The sequence below is a fragment of the Zootoca vivipara genome, chromosome 3, assembly GCF_965207765.1.
Source record: "Zootoca vivipara chromosome 3, rZooViv2.hap1.1, whole genome shotgun sequence".
Classification (NCBI taxonomy): Eukaryota; Metazoa; Chordata; class Lepidosauria; order Squamata; family Lacertidae; genus Zootoca; species Zootoca vivipara.
The window spans coordinates 1,800,764-1,817,988 of record NC_142586.1 but is presented as its reverse complement, the minus strand read 5'-3'; the positions used below and the strand labels follow the sequence as shown (position 1 = coordinate 1,817,988).

The 17,225-nt window shown below is 47.1% G+C and overlaps 1 protein-coding gene and 1 pseudogene across 2 annotated transcripts in view; both read right to left on the bottom strand.

Annotated features, from left to right (window-relative positions):
• LOC118082645 (uncharacterized) overlaps nt 1-17,225 on the bottom strand; it is a 53,263-nt gene that overhangs the window by 28,223 nt on the left and 7,815 nt on the right. Inside the window, exons 5-10 of the mRNA XM_088665461.1 lie at nt 16,050-16,177; nt 14,648-14,827; nt 8,207-8,498; nt 7,618-7,734; nt 5,872-6,029; nt 5,162-5,228 (exon numbers count right to left, since the gene is read on the bottom strand). Of these exons, the coding sequence (XP_088521587.1) occupies nt 5,162-5,228; nt 5,872-6,029; nt 7,618-7,734; nt 8,207-8,474 (610 nt within the window). The 5' untranslated portion in view covers nt 8,475-8,498; nt 14,648-14,827; nt 16,050-16,177. The remainder of the gene's footprint in view (nt 1-5,161; nt 5,229-5,871; nt 6,030-7,617; nt 7,735-8,206; nt 8,499-14,647; nt 14,828-16,049; nt 16,178-17,225) is intronic.
• Nucleotides 10,668-11,820, bottom strand: LOC148686123 (uncharacterized; annotated as a pseudogene). Its single transcript, XR_015948811.1, has one exon. The product of XR_015948811.1 is annotated as an uncharacterized LOC148686123 (transcript).

The window sequence follows — 17,225 nt, the reverse complement described above, 5'->3', positions numbered from 1 at the left end:
TCCTTGGCAGCTCGTATCTCTGTCTGCATTGATGCTGCACAGCTGATCTTTCCAGAGACGATGTTGATGATGGCATACTAACTGGCATCCCAGCATTCAGTGGTTGCTTCTGTCCACTGAGCATCCTGACATAATTGCTGCTTCTGCAATTGCAATCTGCTTAAGCAGAGGAGGGATTCAGGGGAGCATGAGGATGTATCAGGAAAAGCAAAATACAATGACTTGTACTGTGTTACATGTCCTTTCTGCATAGTGACAAGTCATAATGCTCAAAACTGAATGTTCCTATTCAAATGTTCTCCTAGAACAAGGGATACCATGACTCTTTTTCTGCTGGATATTTTTTTAAGCACTGAGCCAGTAATATGCTGTAATACATTTTCATATCTCACCTATAATCTTGAGATCTGGCCTCTCATTCTGGTTTTCTTACACAAGATGCATTGGTGTGGGAAATGGGTAGAAAATGGGACCAGACTCAAATGCTTTGTCAGTGTGATTGAGTCATGGCTCTGGTTGGTGGTCTCATTGCCCATAAACCTTCATCCTTCCCTCCTTCAGAAGAAAAACCCTGGCCACTGACAAATGAGTGGGAAAATGGAGGTTATTGCACAAATGAAGTACAATTGTGGCCTTGTGTACATATTATATCCCTGGATGGGTGAGTCCATGAACCAGCTCATTGTCCGTGAACTGGCCCATTGTGAATTGAGTCCACATAGTGGCCCATTGTGTTACTTTTGGTTATGACAGATATTAGCAATGAACTTTTCAGTGCAAATTAAATTGTTCCCATAAATATGTTTCTAAGAAGGGCTCTTCCCAATGTTCTAACATCTCTAATTCAGGGTTATTTAAGGTGATTTACACAAGCACTTTTTCCACCATGAATTGATTATTTAAATGCATCCTATAGTGGATTTCCATATGTATCCCAGTCTTGTGAGGGGTCCGGCCTTCAATACATGTCTTACCTGAAAGATTAAGAACATCTATATTTGGAAAGTTAAACCAAGATCTCTTCTTTTTTTTAGTGGGATGCCAGCTTGGATGAATTTTTTCTAGCTTGCCCACCAGAGTGGCAACTCAATTTGGGTGGAAAGTACAGTAATATGTTATAGAATGATTCGAAGCCTCTCACTCCCTCTGGGAACAGGGGGTCCTGGGGTCATATTGGCGGACCGACACTGGATTCAGAATAAGATTACCCAGTACTCTCGTCAGCACTGCTTACGGGGTTTCTCGGAGGGCACTTTGCACCTCTCTGGCTACCTGGTATCTATTGTGACTCACAGGTGGCCAGAACAGGCTGGAAGGGCAAAGTCAAGGCCCCTAAAGCCACAGCCAAGCACCACTTTCAATGCCCACCTTGTCTTCAGTTGAAGAAAGGCCTTGATGATTCAGGCTTGCTTGGGCAGGCTGGAGAATGTTGAGGCTGGGAAGGTGGCCCTCGAAGAAGGCCAAGCCTATTGTGTATGGCAAGCAGAAGCAAACCTAGATTCAGGGAAGCTGGCCTAGCATGGAATCCCCAACTCTGTTGGCACTTGCCAGTCCAGCCTCTGTTTCAGGTGTGGGCCCCTTCCGTGGAGAAGTTTCCCCTTTTCAGAAATGGGATTGACCTGTCTGGAGTCCCTAACCACATGGAGTTTTCCACATTGGGGGCCCAGCCAGTCTTCTGTGGTTGCTAGACAGACTTCATTGGCTTTGTCCGCACCACGGAAAAGGGGGTGTCACAGTGACCACTTATTTGCTCTGCCAGTTACCAGGCATGGAGGCCACTGGGACTTGATGCTCCAGTTCCCATCCCTGGACAACCTTCAGTAAGACCAACGGTGAGTGAATCTCTGGTTCCTCTGCTGGCTTTACCTTCCATTGAGTCCTTGGACACACCTGCACATGGTGAAGCACTGAAGGGTGGGGTGATGGTCAGGAGTCAGTCAAGAGGAAGGGCATACCTTGTTGGATTTTGTTTTGAATGGTCATTACTTTAGTGCCGGTCTATTGTAAACACTGTCTGTTTAAGAGAAACAGGTGCAAGCGTTTCTCTTAATTGCTCACAGGCGTGGGCTCTGTTTTTTGTATATAAGGCTCTGACAGAAAGCCTTCCTCATCTCTTTGCTAGATCTTGCAGTTTGATACATCTCGTTATGGATCACTCTCTGTTTGTTCTTAGTTTAAGAGATCCCCTTAGCTAAACCTTAGTATAATTACTTTGTTTGCTGATAGTTCTCGGGTAGTTTAATGAGGGTTTTTGTGGGAGGTTTTGGATGTGGGAGAAAGTATTTATTTTTAGTTTAAAGCCTTTAGAATCAGTTTGTTTTTCCGTTGAAGAAACCCAACAGTTTGTCTTTCATCTGTATGCTTTGACAAGCATACAGCTAGTAAGGGGTTTCACACAAGGCAGTTAATACCTTACACTCTTGGTGGTGTTTTGCTTAGCCAGGTAAACTTCCAACTGCGCATACTCTGCGTAAAGCATACTTTAAGGGGCCACTGGTAACTGGGTGATTTGTGTTTAGTACCCAGTCATTCCTAATATTATTTTTACTTTATATATTACATTCCACCATACCTTTTCAGGAAACAGTGACCTCTTGGGGCTTTCACCACTTAAAGAGAGTATTTGTAAAGGTGTTTTGTGGACCCTTTCTCCTTTCTTGGAAGGGGGTATGGGCAGAAGGAGATGATGTGGACCCTGATATTGGAATATCGTGTACATAGCCTATTCTGAGTTTATGGGCAGAGAATGGCTGGCATATGAAGAGGCTTTTTGTATTAGGGCTGCCTTTGAGTGTTTCCTACTGTGGCATAAGGAGGAGGTGGGGACATGGGTGGTGCTGTGGTCTAGACCACTAGTCTCTTGGACTTGCCGATCAGAAGGTTGACGGTTTGAATCCCCCGTAACGGGGTGAGCTCCTGTTGCTCTGTCCCTTTCAACCTAGCAGTTTGAAAGCACACCAGTGCAAGTAGCTAAATAGGTACCGCTGTGGCGGGAAGATAAACGGCGTTTCCGTGCGCTCTGGTTTCCGTAATTGTGTTCCGTTGGGCCAGAAGCGGTTTAGTCATGCTGGCCACATGACCCGGAAAGCTGTCTGTGGACAAACACCGCCTCCCATGGCCTGAAAGCAAGAGGCTGCAACCCCACAGTCACCTTTGACTGGACTTAACCATCCAGGTGTCCTTTACCTTTTTTTTACCTTTAAGAAGGAGGTGGGCCTATGGCTCACTCTTGTCTGATCTGTAGGGACAGGACTGGTAATGGCCATCTTCTGGCTAGGCAGGTTGCTCTTCCTTCATGTTCCCACAGGGTAGGAGGGGGTTCAACCTTGTTTGCTTTGCTGGGAGTACAGTTAATGTGGTATCTACCGAATTCCTGAAGGTTCTTACCACTCAGTTTCCCCAAATTAATCTGGACATCACAAATTCACAGAAACCGCCCCAGTGGCTGTTTGAAATCTGTCCTGATTGTGCGACCTGGCCACCGCCACCTCTTCTAGGGTGGCTGGAGCAGCCTCTATCATAGGCTCCACCACCGCTGTGGCTGATATCTCCTTCATCCATATTCACAGAAGCAGGTGCAACACATCCAAAAGCACACTTCTGGACATAGGCGCCTCACTTCCAGTGGCCATGGCAAGGCTGAGTAGGCTGCAAGAACACTGAGGCCCAGCCGCGGCGACACGGGAGAAAGAGCCAGTAGCACCACTCTCGCCAAATTCCTTTGCCTTGGCATTTCATTCAACGTCGCTTCTGGCTTTCCCCAGTTCCTACCAGGGCTTTCATTTTCAGGTCAGCATGGGTTTCTGAAAAATAGGTCATGTCAGACTAATCTGTTCTCCTTTTTTGACAGAATTACAAGCCTGGTAGATGAAGGGAATGCTGTGGATATAGCCTATCTTGATTTCAGCAAGGCCTTTGACAAGGTGCCCCATGATATTCTTGTAAAGAAGCTGGTAAAATGCGGGCTAGACAATGTTACCATTCAGTGGATTTGTAACTTGCTGACTGAGAGCGGTGCTTTTTGCTTCCTCTTTCTGGGAACACCCTCCTGAGTCACCCTGAGAGCAAACGGGTTGCTGTGAGTATGGCTGTAAGAGCAGGGGAAAGGAAGGGCCCAATTCTCAATTCTCAATACAAAATGGATCAACACAAGAGAGAAAGCCAATTGAGAGCAAAGCAAAGAGCACCTCCAGACCTCCAGAGTCTTGGGTGGGATTCAGCCACATCCCAGCAAATCGTGGTTGTGCAGTCGATGGCAGTTAGGTGGCCTTGCACAACAAACCAACTTCCCCCAAAAGTATAAGAGATGAGAAAATGCGCTGGAATGTGTGGGATAATGCTGGCTTGATGCTACATCGCTCACATGCACAGCATACATTTAAAGCACATGGCCTCCTCCAAAGAACCTCGAGAACTGTAGTTTACCCCTCACACGGCTACAATTCCCAGGACCTTTAACAAACTCTGTGAGATTGTCTTACCCCATACATGCCCTCTCGGACTGCTATGATCTGTGGAGCTGGCATTGTTACATAATACCCATTCTGCATCTGTAAGAAACTGATCTTTTAATGTGGTAGCCCCTACACTTTGGAACTCCCTGCCTATTGATATCTTGCAGGCAGCTTCACTGCTCTTTTTGGTACCTAATTAAAGCATTTTTGTTTAGACAAGCCTCCTCCTCTATTTGAAATACTGATGTGTTTATGTTTACTGCTGGTTTTAGTTTTCTGAATGTTTTCATTGTTTTTACTAATGATTTTATTGTTGTATTCTTTGTATAAACCCCTTTGAGGGTTTTTGTGTTTTTTTAAGAATCAAGCAGTATATAAACTTTATGAAATGCATACATGCATACATCAATGTCTGGTGTAGATGCAACTGCCATCTAACCTCCCTGGAAACAAATCAGAATGAATGTGCAGTAAAACAAGTTGCTCAAGCCTTAAGGTTTATTTCGTTATGAAGGGGCGGTGATTCTAGCCCAACACCTCTTTTTTCCCATGGGGCGGTGGTTGTAGCCCAGACCTTAAGGCTTCTTTGCTTTAAAAGGGGTGATGGCTCTAGCTGCGCTTTCTCATTGGAAAGCACAGGCATTTAGTTGACAACTCTCTCTCAGCACAGATGCAAATTTCCTTCTGCAGACATTTGGTACTCTCACCAGGTTTCATCCCAATGTAGGCTCCATCTTCTGGCACCTGAGTCATACATTCCTCCTGTATCATCACCTAAATTGGGTGGGGGAAGGAGATATGCTGTATTAAAACATGGCCAAGGTCTTGCAGAAAGAAGTAAAAGACACACACACACACACAAACCACACAAGTCTTTTAAACCCATACAAATCATTACAGTAAAAACAGCATAGCAGCAGCCCTTTCATTAAAAGCAGTCCGTTCCCAAAAGCATGTTGGAACAAAAAGAGAGGGATTCCCAAAAGTCTGGGAGCAAACACTGAGAAGGCCCGGCATAGGATCGGGATGACTCTGCCAAGTTTGATTTCTCTCGGTTTCTCAAGGCAAATCAAGTCCTTTTATTACGGCCAATGACCAGTAACAGGACAAAAACACCAATATTCCAAAATACAAAAGATCAGAAGAAAATAAACAATGTAAAATCACATATACATAAAAAAGCAGTTCTGGCTGGACATTTATTTGTCCAAAAGGAAACCATAATTTGTCAGAAAAGCAACCTCAATTGATAGACGGTTACTCTCAGTATCTTATTTCTCTAGTGTTAAACCAATCCCCCACATTTTCACATCACTTTGCAGAGCTTTTTTTAAAGTGCTTGTGAAAATTCATTAGCATTCTAGTGCAAATTTCTCCTAATACACACATACTTTATCCACACCTTCTGCTCTCTTACCCGGCATGTCCCGAAGGATAGTTCAAAATATTCCCCCTGTGGGGAACGCTGATAGTTTTCCAGGACTTCTGATTTTTTGTAATACACTAAGAAGATGAGAGAGAGCAGGAGACGCCTGTCCTTGTCGTCCATTGTTCTCCCACCATAGTTACATTCGCCTAGGGATAGAAACAAGGCATTAGAATGAAAATGGTAAGGTGTTTACGGAGAGCGTGTTCTCCTTCATGGAGAGCACGTGTTGCAGTGGGGGCTAGCAAAACACCCTCCTCTTGCTGTTGGGCGGGATCGTTTGGATGGCCACAATTGTAATAGGAGATTTTGGGTTGTTGGGGAGATTTCTATGTTGCAATTTTTGATTGACAGCCTACTGGCTTTATATTCAAGGCTCGCAGAGCGGACTTTCTCTTTCACTGCAAGCTTCGGATCACCCTCCCACCCTCCCTTTATTTACCGTAGGCTGTTGTGTTTCACCTTGCTATGCCTGCCATGGGGTCGTCAGCTTTTGGGGCAGGGGCCTGGTAGGAATTTATCCATTTGGCGGATAGCTGGTGCCACTTAGTTTTCGCCTACTGCGTAGCAATTCGTCACAACTTGTAAGGTTGCAGTTAGGCATTGGTTAATAAACTGGTTGGTGAGGGATCAGGATTGGCTGTGACCTCCAATGCTGCTGGTTGGTGGAGGGGCCAGGATTGGCTGTGCCAGCCCCTCCAATGGTTGCTGTAGGAGAAATGGTTGGCCGTGCCTGACCCTACAATGCTGCTGCTGCGCGGGGAAATCCTTTAAAGCAATTCAGGGGCTCGCCATGCTTTCGTCCGTACCCCCTACAAGGGGCTAGGGCCACGGAAGAGCCCCTGGGAGCAGTTGAGGAGAGGAGAGTCTCTGACCCCCATCTCCATTCTCTCCTCATTTTGTTTTCCTCGCCCTGACTTCCGCAGGCGGGCAGATGTCAGATAGTCGTAACCAATGCCTAAGCAACCACTCACACTTTGTATTTTAAATAAAGTTGTGGCCAAATTTATGCCAAAAACCTTACACTTAAATTTCTTGGGTGTTTTGGGGACCTCTACACCCAACAGGCAGAGATACCTTCTGTTTAAAACAGGAGACCAATAAGACTCTGCTCCCAAGGTGACCAGAGCCCACATATTGCAGGGTCAGGGGGGAATTGGAACCTACAGGTGGGGCAGCCATATGTTAGCTGGCCTTGCATTACAGGGATGATGGAGTTTGGGCAGAAATGGACTCCCATCACAAATTCCCATATACTGTGGGAATTCCCATATACTGGATGCACCTTGGAAGGGTGGTATGGTGGGGAGGTGGCTATTTGACTGTGGCCCAGATGTAATAGGAAACCATATTTTGGGGAAGGATTCCAGATTCATTCGCTGCCATATCCTGGTAAGGCTAGGAGACATCCTTGCCTATGGCAAAGGAAGATATCAGCCAGTCAGAGCAGACGATACTGAATTAGATGGACCAATCAATTGACTTTGTATAAGGCAGCGAGCGTCCCATGAGCTGCAGTGTGCCTTGCATGCTCCTCTCTCCCCCCTCCTCTTTTCCTGCTGTTTTGCTATCGTCACACTGAGGAACGGGGAGGGGAGCCCTTGGGGGCTAATTTTCATAATATTTGTAATATGCTCAAGTTCGTAATGATAAACCATGGTTTAGCTAAATCATGCTAAACTCGTTTTCCTGATGCAAAACCAGCACTATGTCTGAATGTAGCCATAATGTCCATACCTGTAAGATATGTGAGAGCTTCAAATGAGGTTTCTACATATTCATCCAGAAACATCTGGATCTGCCGCATACTGAGTCTCAGGTCAGATTCATTGAATTCATAAGGAATGTTCCAACCTGTCCAGGTCAGAGTGGGGGGAAAGTGAGTCTGCAATACAGCAAGCTTTCTTCTGCTGATGGCAAACAATAAAATGCCATTCAATGATAATAGGCTATGCTGAAACAAAACTATAGTGAAGCCCAGGCACATGTCCCAATATTGTATGCAAGAGGGAGAGATTTCTCTTTAATTAACTTCCCTTAAAGTGCACCGAGGTGTTCCAGGACTTACATTAATTTGAGCCGCTAATGTTAAATATTATTTATGTGCCCCTGAGCTGTCATGTTGGGCTGGTGATATGTCACAATGTTGAACGGTTGGTATCACTCAGCTCTACCCCCACCCCCGGTCCTTCTCCCACACTCCCTACCTGGGGAGTTTGGGGTCCCTGGCAGCTTATTTCTGCAAAAGGAACTACACCTGGTGTTGTAACAGCATGCTTCAAAACTGCCATGTGTAGCAACAAAAATGTTTAAGATGTGATCTTACCTACGAATCCAACAGCCTTTTCCCCAGCGGGTGGACCAAAAAGTGCCTTTCTTCCCCTGACCAGTTTGGACATATTAATGTCCTGGATCCTACTGGCTGTGGTTCTGCCAGAGAAACTTGGTCTCGGAGTGTACTTGGTCTTTGGCCACTGAATGACAAAGCTGTTGGTGATCGCAGATTCCCCTGTATTTGTGGGTCCCACCAAGAGCATAGGGGTTTCTTTCTTAACATACGTTTGCAGGGGGAAAGTCTGCAGGGCTGCTTCCATGTTCAGAATTATAAGCTCAGAGACCTGTCATGAAGAGATGGTTAGGCGTAAAAAAACACATCTTGCACATTTGAAAGTAGAAAAATCTGCATCACTGCAAGAAGGAAGTGTGTGCATGAGAAAGAGGGATAATGTAGTTATGACCTGTAAAATGCCAGCAACCTGGTGGGGTGGCCTATACATGGCACTCCATGCATGCAATGGAAGCTGGTCCCTTAGGGGAAATGGGGCACTGCCCCACCATTTTGTCCTTACTTGTCCTCAACTAGCTGCCACTTGCCTTTGTTGTTGTTTAGTCGTTTAGTCGTGTCCGACTCTTCGTGACCCCATGGACCAGAGCACGCCAGGCACTCCTGTCTTGCACTGCCTCCTGCAGTTTGGTCAAACTCATGTTCGTAGCTTCGAGAACACTGTCCAACCATCTTGTCCTCTGTCGTCCCCTTCTCCTAGTGCCCTCAATCTTTCCCAACATCAGGGTCTTTTCCAAGGATTCTTCTCTTCTCATGAGGTGGCCAAAGTATTGGAGCCTCAGCTTCACGATCTGTCCTTCCAGGGAGCACTCAGGGCTGATTTCCTTAAGAATGGATAGGTTTGATCTTCTTGCAGTCCATGGGACTCTCAAGAGTCTCCTCCAGCACCATAATTCAAAAGCATCAATTCTTCGACGATCAGCCTTCTTTATGGTCCAGCTCTCACTTCCATACATCACTACTGGGACAACCATAGCTTTAACTATACGGACCTTTGTCGGCAAGGTGATGTCTCTGCTTTTTAAGATGCTGTCTAGGTTTGTCATTGCTTTTCTCCCAAGAAGCAGGCGTCTTTTAATTTCGTGACTGCTGTCACCATCTGCAGTGATCAAGGAGCCCAAGAAAGTAAAATCTCTCACTGCCTCCATTTCTTCCCCTTCTATTTGCCAGGAGGTGATGGGACCAGTGGCCATGATCTTGGTTTTTTTGATGTTGAGCTTCAGACCATATTTTGCGCTCTCCTCTTTCACCCTCATTAAAAGGTTCTTTAATTCCTCCTCGCTTTCTGCCATCAAGGTTGTGTCATCTGCATATCTGAGGTTGTTGATATTTCTTCCGGCAATCTTAATTCCGGCTTGGGTTTCATCTAGTCCAGCCTTTCGCATGATGAATTCTGCATATAAGTTAAATAAGCAGGGAGACAATATACAACCTTGTCGTACTCCTTTCCCAATTTTGAACCAATCAGTTGTTCCATATCCAGTTCTAACTGTAGCTTCTTGTCCCACATAGAGATTTCTCAGGAGACAGATGAGGTGATCAGGCACTCCCATTTCTTTAAGAACTTGCCAAAGTTTGCTGTGGTCGACACAGTCAAAGGCTTTTGCATAGTCAATGAAGCAGAAGTAGACGTTTTTCTGGAACTCTCTAGCTTTCTCCATAATCCAGCGCATGTTTGCTATTTGGTCTCTGGTTCCTCTGCCCTTTCGAAATCCAGCTTGCACTTCTGGGAGTTCTCGGTCCACATACTGCCTAAGCCTGCCTTGTAGAATTTTAAGCATAACCTTGCTAGCACTTGCCTACCTTCTAACTTACAGTACTGTCAGCGTCATGCTCGTTCCTTAGTCTAAGTGTTGCATAACTCAGCCGGGAAGAGCATGGGGACAAAACTAGAATTACATGGCTCTGCCTTTCATTGGCTCTGGATCTTATTATATTTATAACTACCTTACGTTTCCCAGTACGTTTCAGAGCACAATTCAAAGTGTTGGTGCTGACCTTTGAAGCCCTAAATGGCCTTGGTCCAGTATACCTGAAGGAGCATTTCCACCTCCATCATTCTGCCCGGACACTGAGGTCCAGCACCGAGGGCCTTCTGGCGGTACCCTCACTGCGAGAAGCCAAGTTGCAGGGAACTAGGCAGAGGGCCTTCTCGGTGGTGGCGCCTGCCCTGTGGAACACCCTCCCAACAGATGTCAAAAAGGAAAACAACTACCCGACTTTTAGAAGACATCTGAAGGCAGCCCTGTTCAGGGAGGCTTTTAATGTTATTATGTTTTATTCTTCTGTTGGAAGCCGCCCAGAGTGGCTGGGGAGACCCGGCCAGAGGGGCGGGGTATAAATAATTTCTTATTATTATTATTATTATATTTATAACAATCACAATCACATCAAGGCTTTCATGTGATGTCACAGTGATGTCAGGTCATCCCTTTCTGCCCTCACAGGCCTGGGGATGCACAATAGTAATTACTCCATCAAGGCTTTCCCATCACCAGAGTTCCAGCCCCACATCTGCTAAAACTTCACTGTTTTCCTGGTCATGACCGAAAGTGTGATGGAATTTTGAAAACAAAGTCTTACATTCATTGATTTAGGATTGAAAAGATATGGATAGTGCCTTTCTTCTTCTGCCCAGTTTGGACACAATAATGTCCTGGGTCTGACTGGCTGTGGTTCTGCCGGAGAAACTTTGTCTGGGAGTGTACTTTGTTGTTGGACGCTGAAACACAAAGATGTTGATGATCGATGATTTCCCTGTTCCAGTGGGTCCCTCCAAGAGCATCGGGGTTTCTTTATTGACATAGCTTTTCAGGCGGAAGGTCTGCAGGGCTGTTTCCATCTGCCTGGTTCCCTGTAGCTTCACTTCTCGCAGTGAGGGAACCGCCAGAAGGCCCTCGGTACTGGACCTCAGTGTCCAGGCAGAACGATGGGGGTGGAGACACTCCTTCAGGTATACTGGACCGAGGCCATTTAGGGCTTTAAAGGTCAGCACCAACACTTTGAATTCTCCTCGGAAACATACTGGGAGCCAATGTAGATCTTTCAAGACTGGTGTTATGTGGTCTCTGCAGCCGCTCCCAGTCACCAGTCTAGCTGCCGCATTCTGGATTAGTTGTAGTTTCCGAGTCACCTTCAAAGGTAGCCCCACGTAGAGCGCATTGCAGTAGTCCAAGCGGGAGATAACTAGAGCATTCACCACTGGCGAGACAGTCTGCAGGCAGGTAGGGTCTCAGCCTGCGTACCAGATGGAGCTGATAGACAGCTGCCCTGGACACAGAATTGACCTGCGCCTCCATGGACAGCTGTGAGTCCAAAATGACTCCCAGGCTGCGCACCAGGTCCTTCAGGGGCATAGTTACCCCATTCAGAACCAGGGAATCCTCCACACCTGCCCGCCTCCTGTCTCCCACGAACAGTACTTCTGTCTTGTCAGGATTCAACCTCAATCTGCCGCCATCCATCCTCCAACCGCCTCCAGGCACTCACACAGGACCTTAACTGCCTTCACTGGTTCTGATTTGAAAGAGAGGTAGAGCTGGGTATCATCCGCATACTGATGAACACCCAGCCCAAACCCCCTGATGATCTCTCCCAGTGGCTGCATGTAGATGTTAAAAAGCCTGGGGGAGAGGACAGAACCCTGAGGCACCCCACAAGTGAGAGCCCAGGGGTCTGAACACTCATCCCCCACCACCACTTTCTGAACACGGCCCAGGAGGAAGGAGCGGAACCACTGTATAACAGTGCTCCCAACCCCTCTAGACGGTCCAGAAGGATGTTATGGTCGATGGTGTCAAAACCGCTGAGAGATCCAGCAGGACTAGGAAACAGCTCTCACCTTTGTCCCTAGCCCGCCGGAGATCATCAACCAGTGCGACCAGGGCAGTTTCAGTCCCATGATGAGGCCTGAATCCCGACTGGAAGGGATCCAAATGGTCGACTTCTTCCAGGCGTGCCTGGAGTTGTTCAGCAACCACTCGCTCAATCACCTTGCCCAAGAATGGAAGATGTGAGACTGGGCAATAGTTAGCTATATTAGCCGCATCTAAAGATGGTTTTTTAAGAAGTGGTTTAATGACCACCTCTTTCAGCAGGTCTGGGAATACTCCCTCATAGAGGGAAGCATTTACCACCCCGCGGAGCCCATCGCCCAGCCCTTCCTGGCTCGCTTTTATTAGCCAGGATGGGCAAGGGTCAAGGAGACAGGTGGTTGGTTTCACTTGTCCAAGCAGCCTGTCCACATCCTCGGAGGTAACAGATTGAAATTGATCCCATGAAACATGACTAGACAGGACTCCAGCACTCTCCCGCCCCGGCCCTGCTCCCACGGTGGAGTCTACCTCCCTCCAAATCTGAGCGACTTTATCTGCAAAAAACTTTGCAAAAGCATTGCAGGAGATATTGGGGTCCCTACCAGGCCCTGATGACGAAGGTGGTTCGGATAGATTGCGAACCACCTGGAACAGTCTCCTGCTGCTGTTTTCTGCAGATGCGATAGAAACAGTGAAGAAGGTCCTCTTCGCCGTCGCCATTGCCACTTGGTAGGCTTGAAGTTGAGCTCTAGCCCGTGTTCGGTCGGATTCAGAATGAGTTTTCCGGCGCTTTAGCCATCTCAACGACTGTTTCATCGCCCTCAGCTCCGGGGGAAACCACGGGGCTGTCCGGGCTCCATGCAATTGGAGAGGGCGCTTCGGAGCCAAACAGTCAATAGCCCCGTTTAACTCCACATTCCAGCGGGCTACCAGGGAATCGGCTGAAAGGCCATCAATATGGGATAAAGCATCCCCCTACCACTCTCTGGAAACCATTTGGATCCATTAAGTGGCGGAGGCGGACCATCCGAATAGGTCCCACCTCCCTGCAGAGGGGAAGGGTAGCGGAGAAGTCCAGTTGCACCATGGCACTTCGTTAGTTTCACTTTTACTTAGTGTCAGATCACCAACATCCATAGTGGTAAACACCAGGTCCAGGGCATGTCCGCGGCTATGAGTTGGGCCAGACTTATTCAGGGACAGCCCCATGGAGGCCATGCTTTACATGAAGTCCCGAGCGGCTCCTTGTAAGGTCGTATCGGCATGGATGTTAAAATCCCCTAAGACAACCAAGCTAGGCGTCTCTGTGAAGGGTTTCAGGCTGGCAAGAGTTAAAAGCCTGAAGCTGTTCCTACATACGGGAATTCTTTCTTTGTTCTCTGTGTTGTAAATCAGTTTCGATATTGTTCAGAACGGAGAGAGTGCAACCATGCCGTCTTGCTCTCCCGGCAGTTGTTTATTTTTTTCTGTAAATAAAGTTTAGTTAAGTAGAAAGAAACTGTTTTCCGTGATTCCTTGTGAGCTGCTTTCAGCAAAGCCACACAAGCTTCTAGCTACGCAAGAAGAGAGAAGAACTTTGCTATTTCTTTGCCAGGAGTGTGCTGGTTCTGGAAGCTTACCGGACTGTTGTGAAGTTTGGCAAAGACCTAATGAGCTAATCAATCACTCATTAGGGGCATAAACTCAACAGTCTCCAGGAGCACATCCGACACGACCTGAAGCAGCTTGGGCAGGGAATCCTTGGTGCAGCGGGGAGGTCGGTACACCAAAAGGAATCCTGTACTGCCCCTATTGCCCAACTTTCAGAACATGCACTCAGAAAACCTGGTCTTCCCAATAGGATGCCTGGTGCAAACTAATGACTTCCTAAAAATCACTGCAACCCCCCCTCCCCGCCCAGATGGCCTCGGTTGCTATGCGTAAGAGAAACCTGGTGGACAAGCAGCGGCAAGGACAGGCCCATCTGCTTCATCCAACCAGGTCTCTGTCACACATGCCAGGTCAAATCCTCCATCCCCAATCAGGTCGTGGATGGCAGTGGTCTTGTGGATCATTGACCTGGCATTGCACAGCAGCACCTTCAGGTCATGTGGGTATCCCTTGCTGATTCCAATATCCATCCGGTTTGTTAGATTTGTGTATTGCTTCCCACTAAGAAAGTCCCCAAACCATGTACAGTGGTACCTTGGGTTGCAGACCCAATCTGTTCCGGGGTACCGTTCTCACCCCAAAAAGTCCAGAACCTGGACGCAGCTCAACATGGGCTTCCTCAATGACATTTCCATATTCTTCTGGGGCACAAATGAGCTGGGAGAGCTAATGCAGATGTTCCCACAATCATATGGTGCAGCAAGGTGGGGGTGGGCAAGCAGGAAGAAGAAGCCCACAGGATCCTTACCAAGCAAAGCAGAATACAGTGAGCTGTGCCCCATTCAGTTCCAGGTGCGGCAGGTTAGCTGAATTTCCCAGGGGTCCAAAGGATGGGGAAAGGGCCCAAGCCATGCTCACTTGGCCTACAGCTGATGTCACATGCAACATCAGGTGTGGGGCAGGTAAGGCCCTGGCTCAGCCAAAAGGGGTTTCAGATAGAGGACATTTTCAGCCCTACCTTTGTTCTTTGTGCCTCGCTTAGAAGCCTTTCTTCTCCAGCCTGACCCCTTTGCTTCTACTGCCCTTCTTCCCCCTGTCAGAGGCTTTGACTCTCCTCCAGGATGTCTAGTCTGATGGTGGTATGTTGTTCATGTTCTTTTCACTTTCAGACGATCCTTGCAAAAGTACAGCATCTGTGCTGATGTAGCGAAGTAAGGCAGTTGGAAGAAGAAAGTTATGAAGGCAGATTGTCCTGCTTATTGCCAGAGGCGTAGCAAGGTCAGGTGGTACCCAGGGCAAAAACAAGTTGGTCACCCCCCCAAAAATTGAAGTTATTGGTTCAGCCATCCAGACTACCCAGCTTGTAGATGAGTGAAGCAGCCTTCTTAATTGAACGTGTGTGTCTAAGGCTGCCCTTATTTACTGGAGTCTCATATTTAATTACAAATAAAAAACATTTTCATGGGAATGTGTGCATAGTGTGGGGCTTTGCGGTACATTTGTTGTGGAGCTGGGATGGGCAGTACTGTCAAGCCCCCCGTCTTCTGTTTTTCCCCTCAGCCAGGACACACAACAACAGAGACTAGGGAAACAATAGATTTTGATGAGGGAAAGGCAATGGGGCAGGTTTGCCAGGCGCACGCAGGCACAGCTTGAAGACTTTACACAGGGAGAAACCCCACATGGGTTTCCCTGCACGTAACGTAACAGGCAGGGAGCCAGCTCAGATAGAGAAGTTCCAGGCAGAATGAAAGACGCACACACCAATCTCGCTTCCTTCCTCTCCCCTTACCGCCCCCCTTCGTTGACTGCTCGCCTGCCTGCCTCCTCCAGCCTGGAGCAATGGCGTGCTACCGCCACCCCCGTGACTCCCAAGCATACCCCGAGCCTTCGACCGACCAAAGTGGCACAGCTCGTCCTCTCGCCTGCCTGCCTCTGTGTTGTTGCCCCGTGGCATGCCAGATGTCACACACCCCAAGATGACACCCAGTGTGGGCTGCCTCCACCGCACCCCCCTTGCTCCGCCTCTGCTTCTTGCCTGTGTACCACTGAAATAAAATAGGAAGTTTCCTTTGGGGAATTCGTCCTCTCTGTTGAATTCTGCATTATCATTCAAATCAGGCCATCCGTCAGGACCTTCTGGGTGACCGCTTCCAAATGAAACTTGTTCACATGCTTTCTAAATTGAAAACTCATAAATTACCTTGCATGTGTGGATTTATTTTATTTTATTGCTTGTCTAATTGGGGGGGGGGAGTGGAAGTTGCTGGCAGTCTGAAGTGTCACCCCTGACATGTGGCCCTCAGACAGTTGCCCAGGAGGTTATATGTGGACCTCGGGCTGAAACTCCCAGTTTGCAGTCAGAACCTGGTGTATACATGGCTGCCTCTGTGGTAAGTATAACTTATAACCAGACTTACCCATTGAGCAACTTCATCCTGTCTTCAGTGGAGCTTTATCAGGATCAGGCCATTATATGCTGCTCTGAGACACGCAGACTTCATAGTTTCTTAGTGAAGATGTCATTGCAGGTCATTGGATCCATTTTCTAGCCAGGAAGACATGCGTGTGATCAAGGGCTCAACAGAAATAGCTAAACTTACTCTAAATCAGGTGTGTGTCTACCAAGCTGATCTCAGGACCCCCTGTTCCCAGAGGGAGTGAGAGGCTTACAATCATTCTATAACATACTACTTTCCACCCAAACTGAGTTGCCACTCTGGTGGGCAAGCTAGAAAATATTCATCCAAGCTGGCATCCCACTAAAAAAAAAGAAGAGATCTTGGTTTAACTTTCCAAATATAGCTGTTCTTAAATCTTTCAGGTAAGACATGTATTGAAGGCTGGACCCCTCACAAGACTGGGATACATATGGAAATCCACTATAGGATGCATTTAAATAATCAATTCATGGTGGAAAAAGTGCTTGTGTAAATCACCTTAAGCAACCCTGAATTAGAGATGTTAGAACATTGGGAAGAGCCCTTCTTAGAAACATATTTATGGGAACAACTTAATTTGCACTGAAAAGTTCATTGCTAATATCTGTCATAACCAAAAGTAACACAATGGGCCACTATGTGGACTCAATTCACAATGGGCCAGTTCACGGACAATGAGCTGGTTCATGGACTCACCCATCCAGGGATATAAATAATAATAATAATAATAATAATAATAATAATAATAATAATAATAATTTATTATTATTTATACCCCGCCCAGCCACTCTGGGCAGCTTCCAACCAAATATTAAAAACAGTACAGCATCAAACATTATACACATGCAACACATGCGCACTACGGGCGACACCCCCCCCAAGCCCCGTGCACAGCAATTTGCCGCCCCGGGTGACGCAGCGGCTTCCTCCGCCACTATGTTAACACATCCAACATTTAAAATCCTTAGATCTTCTAAATCAAGAGTAAAGGCAGGCACAACAATGTTCTGATTTAACCACACCCCTTAACTTTTGTAACCTATGCAAATAATATGTGGTGTTGATACATCAGGTTTTCTAAACAGCTTGTGTTCACATACTGCAATCTGTGCCGTCTGTAATGATTCAATGCCTTCAACCATTCATGAAGGTTTG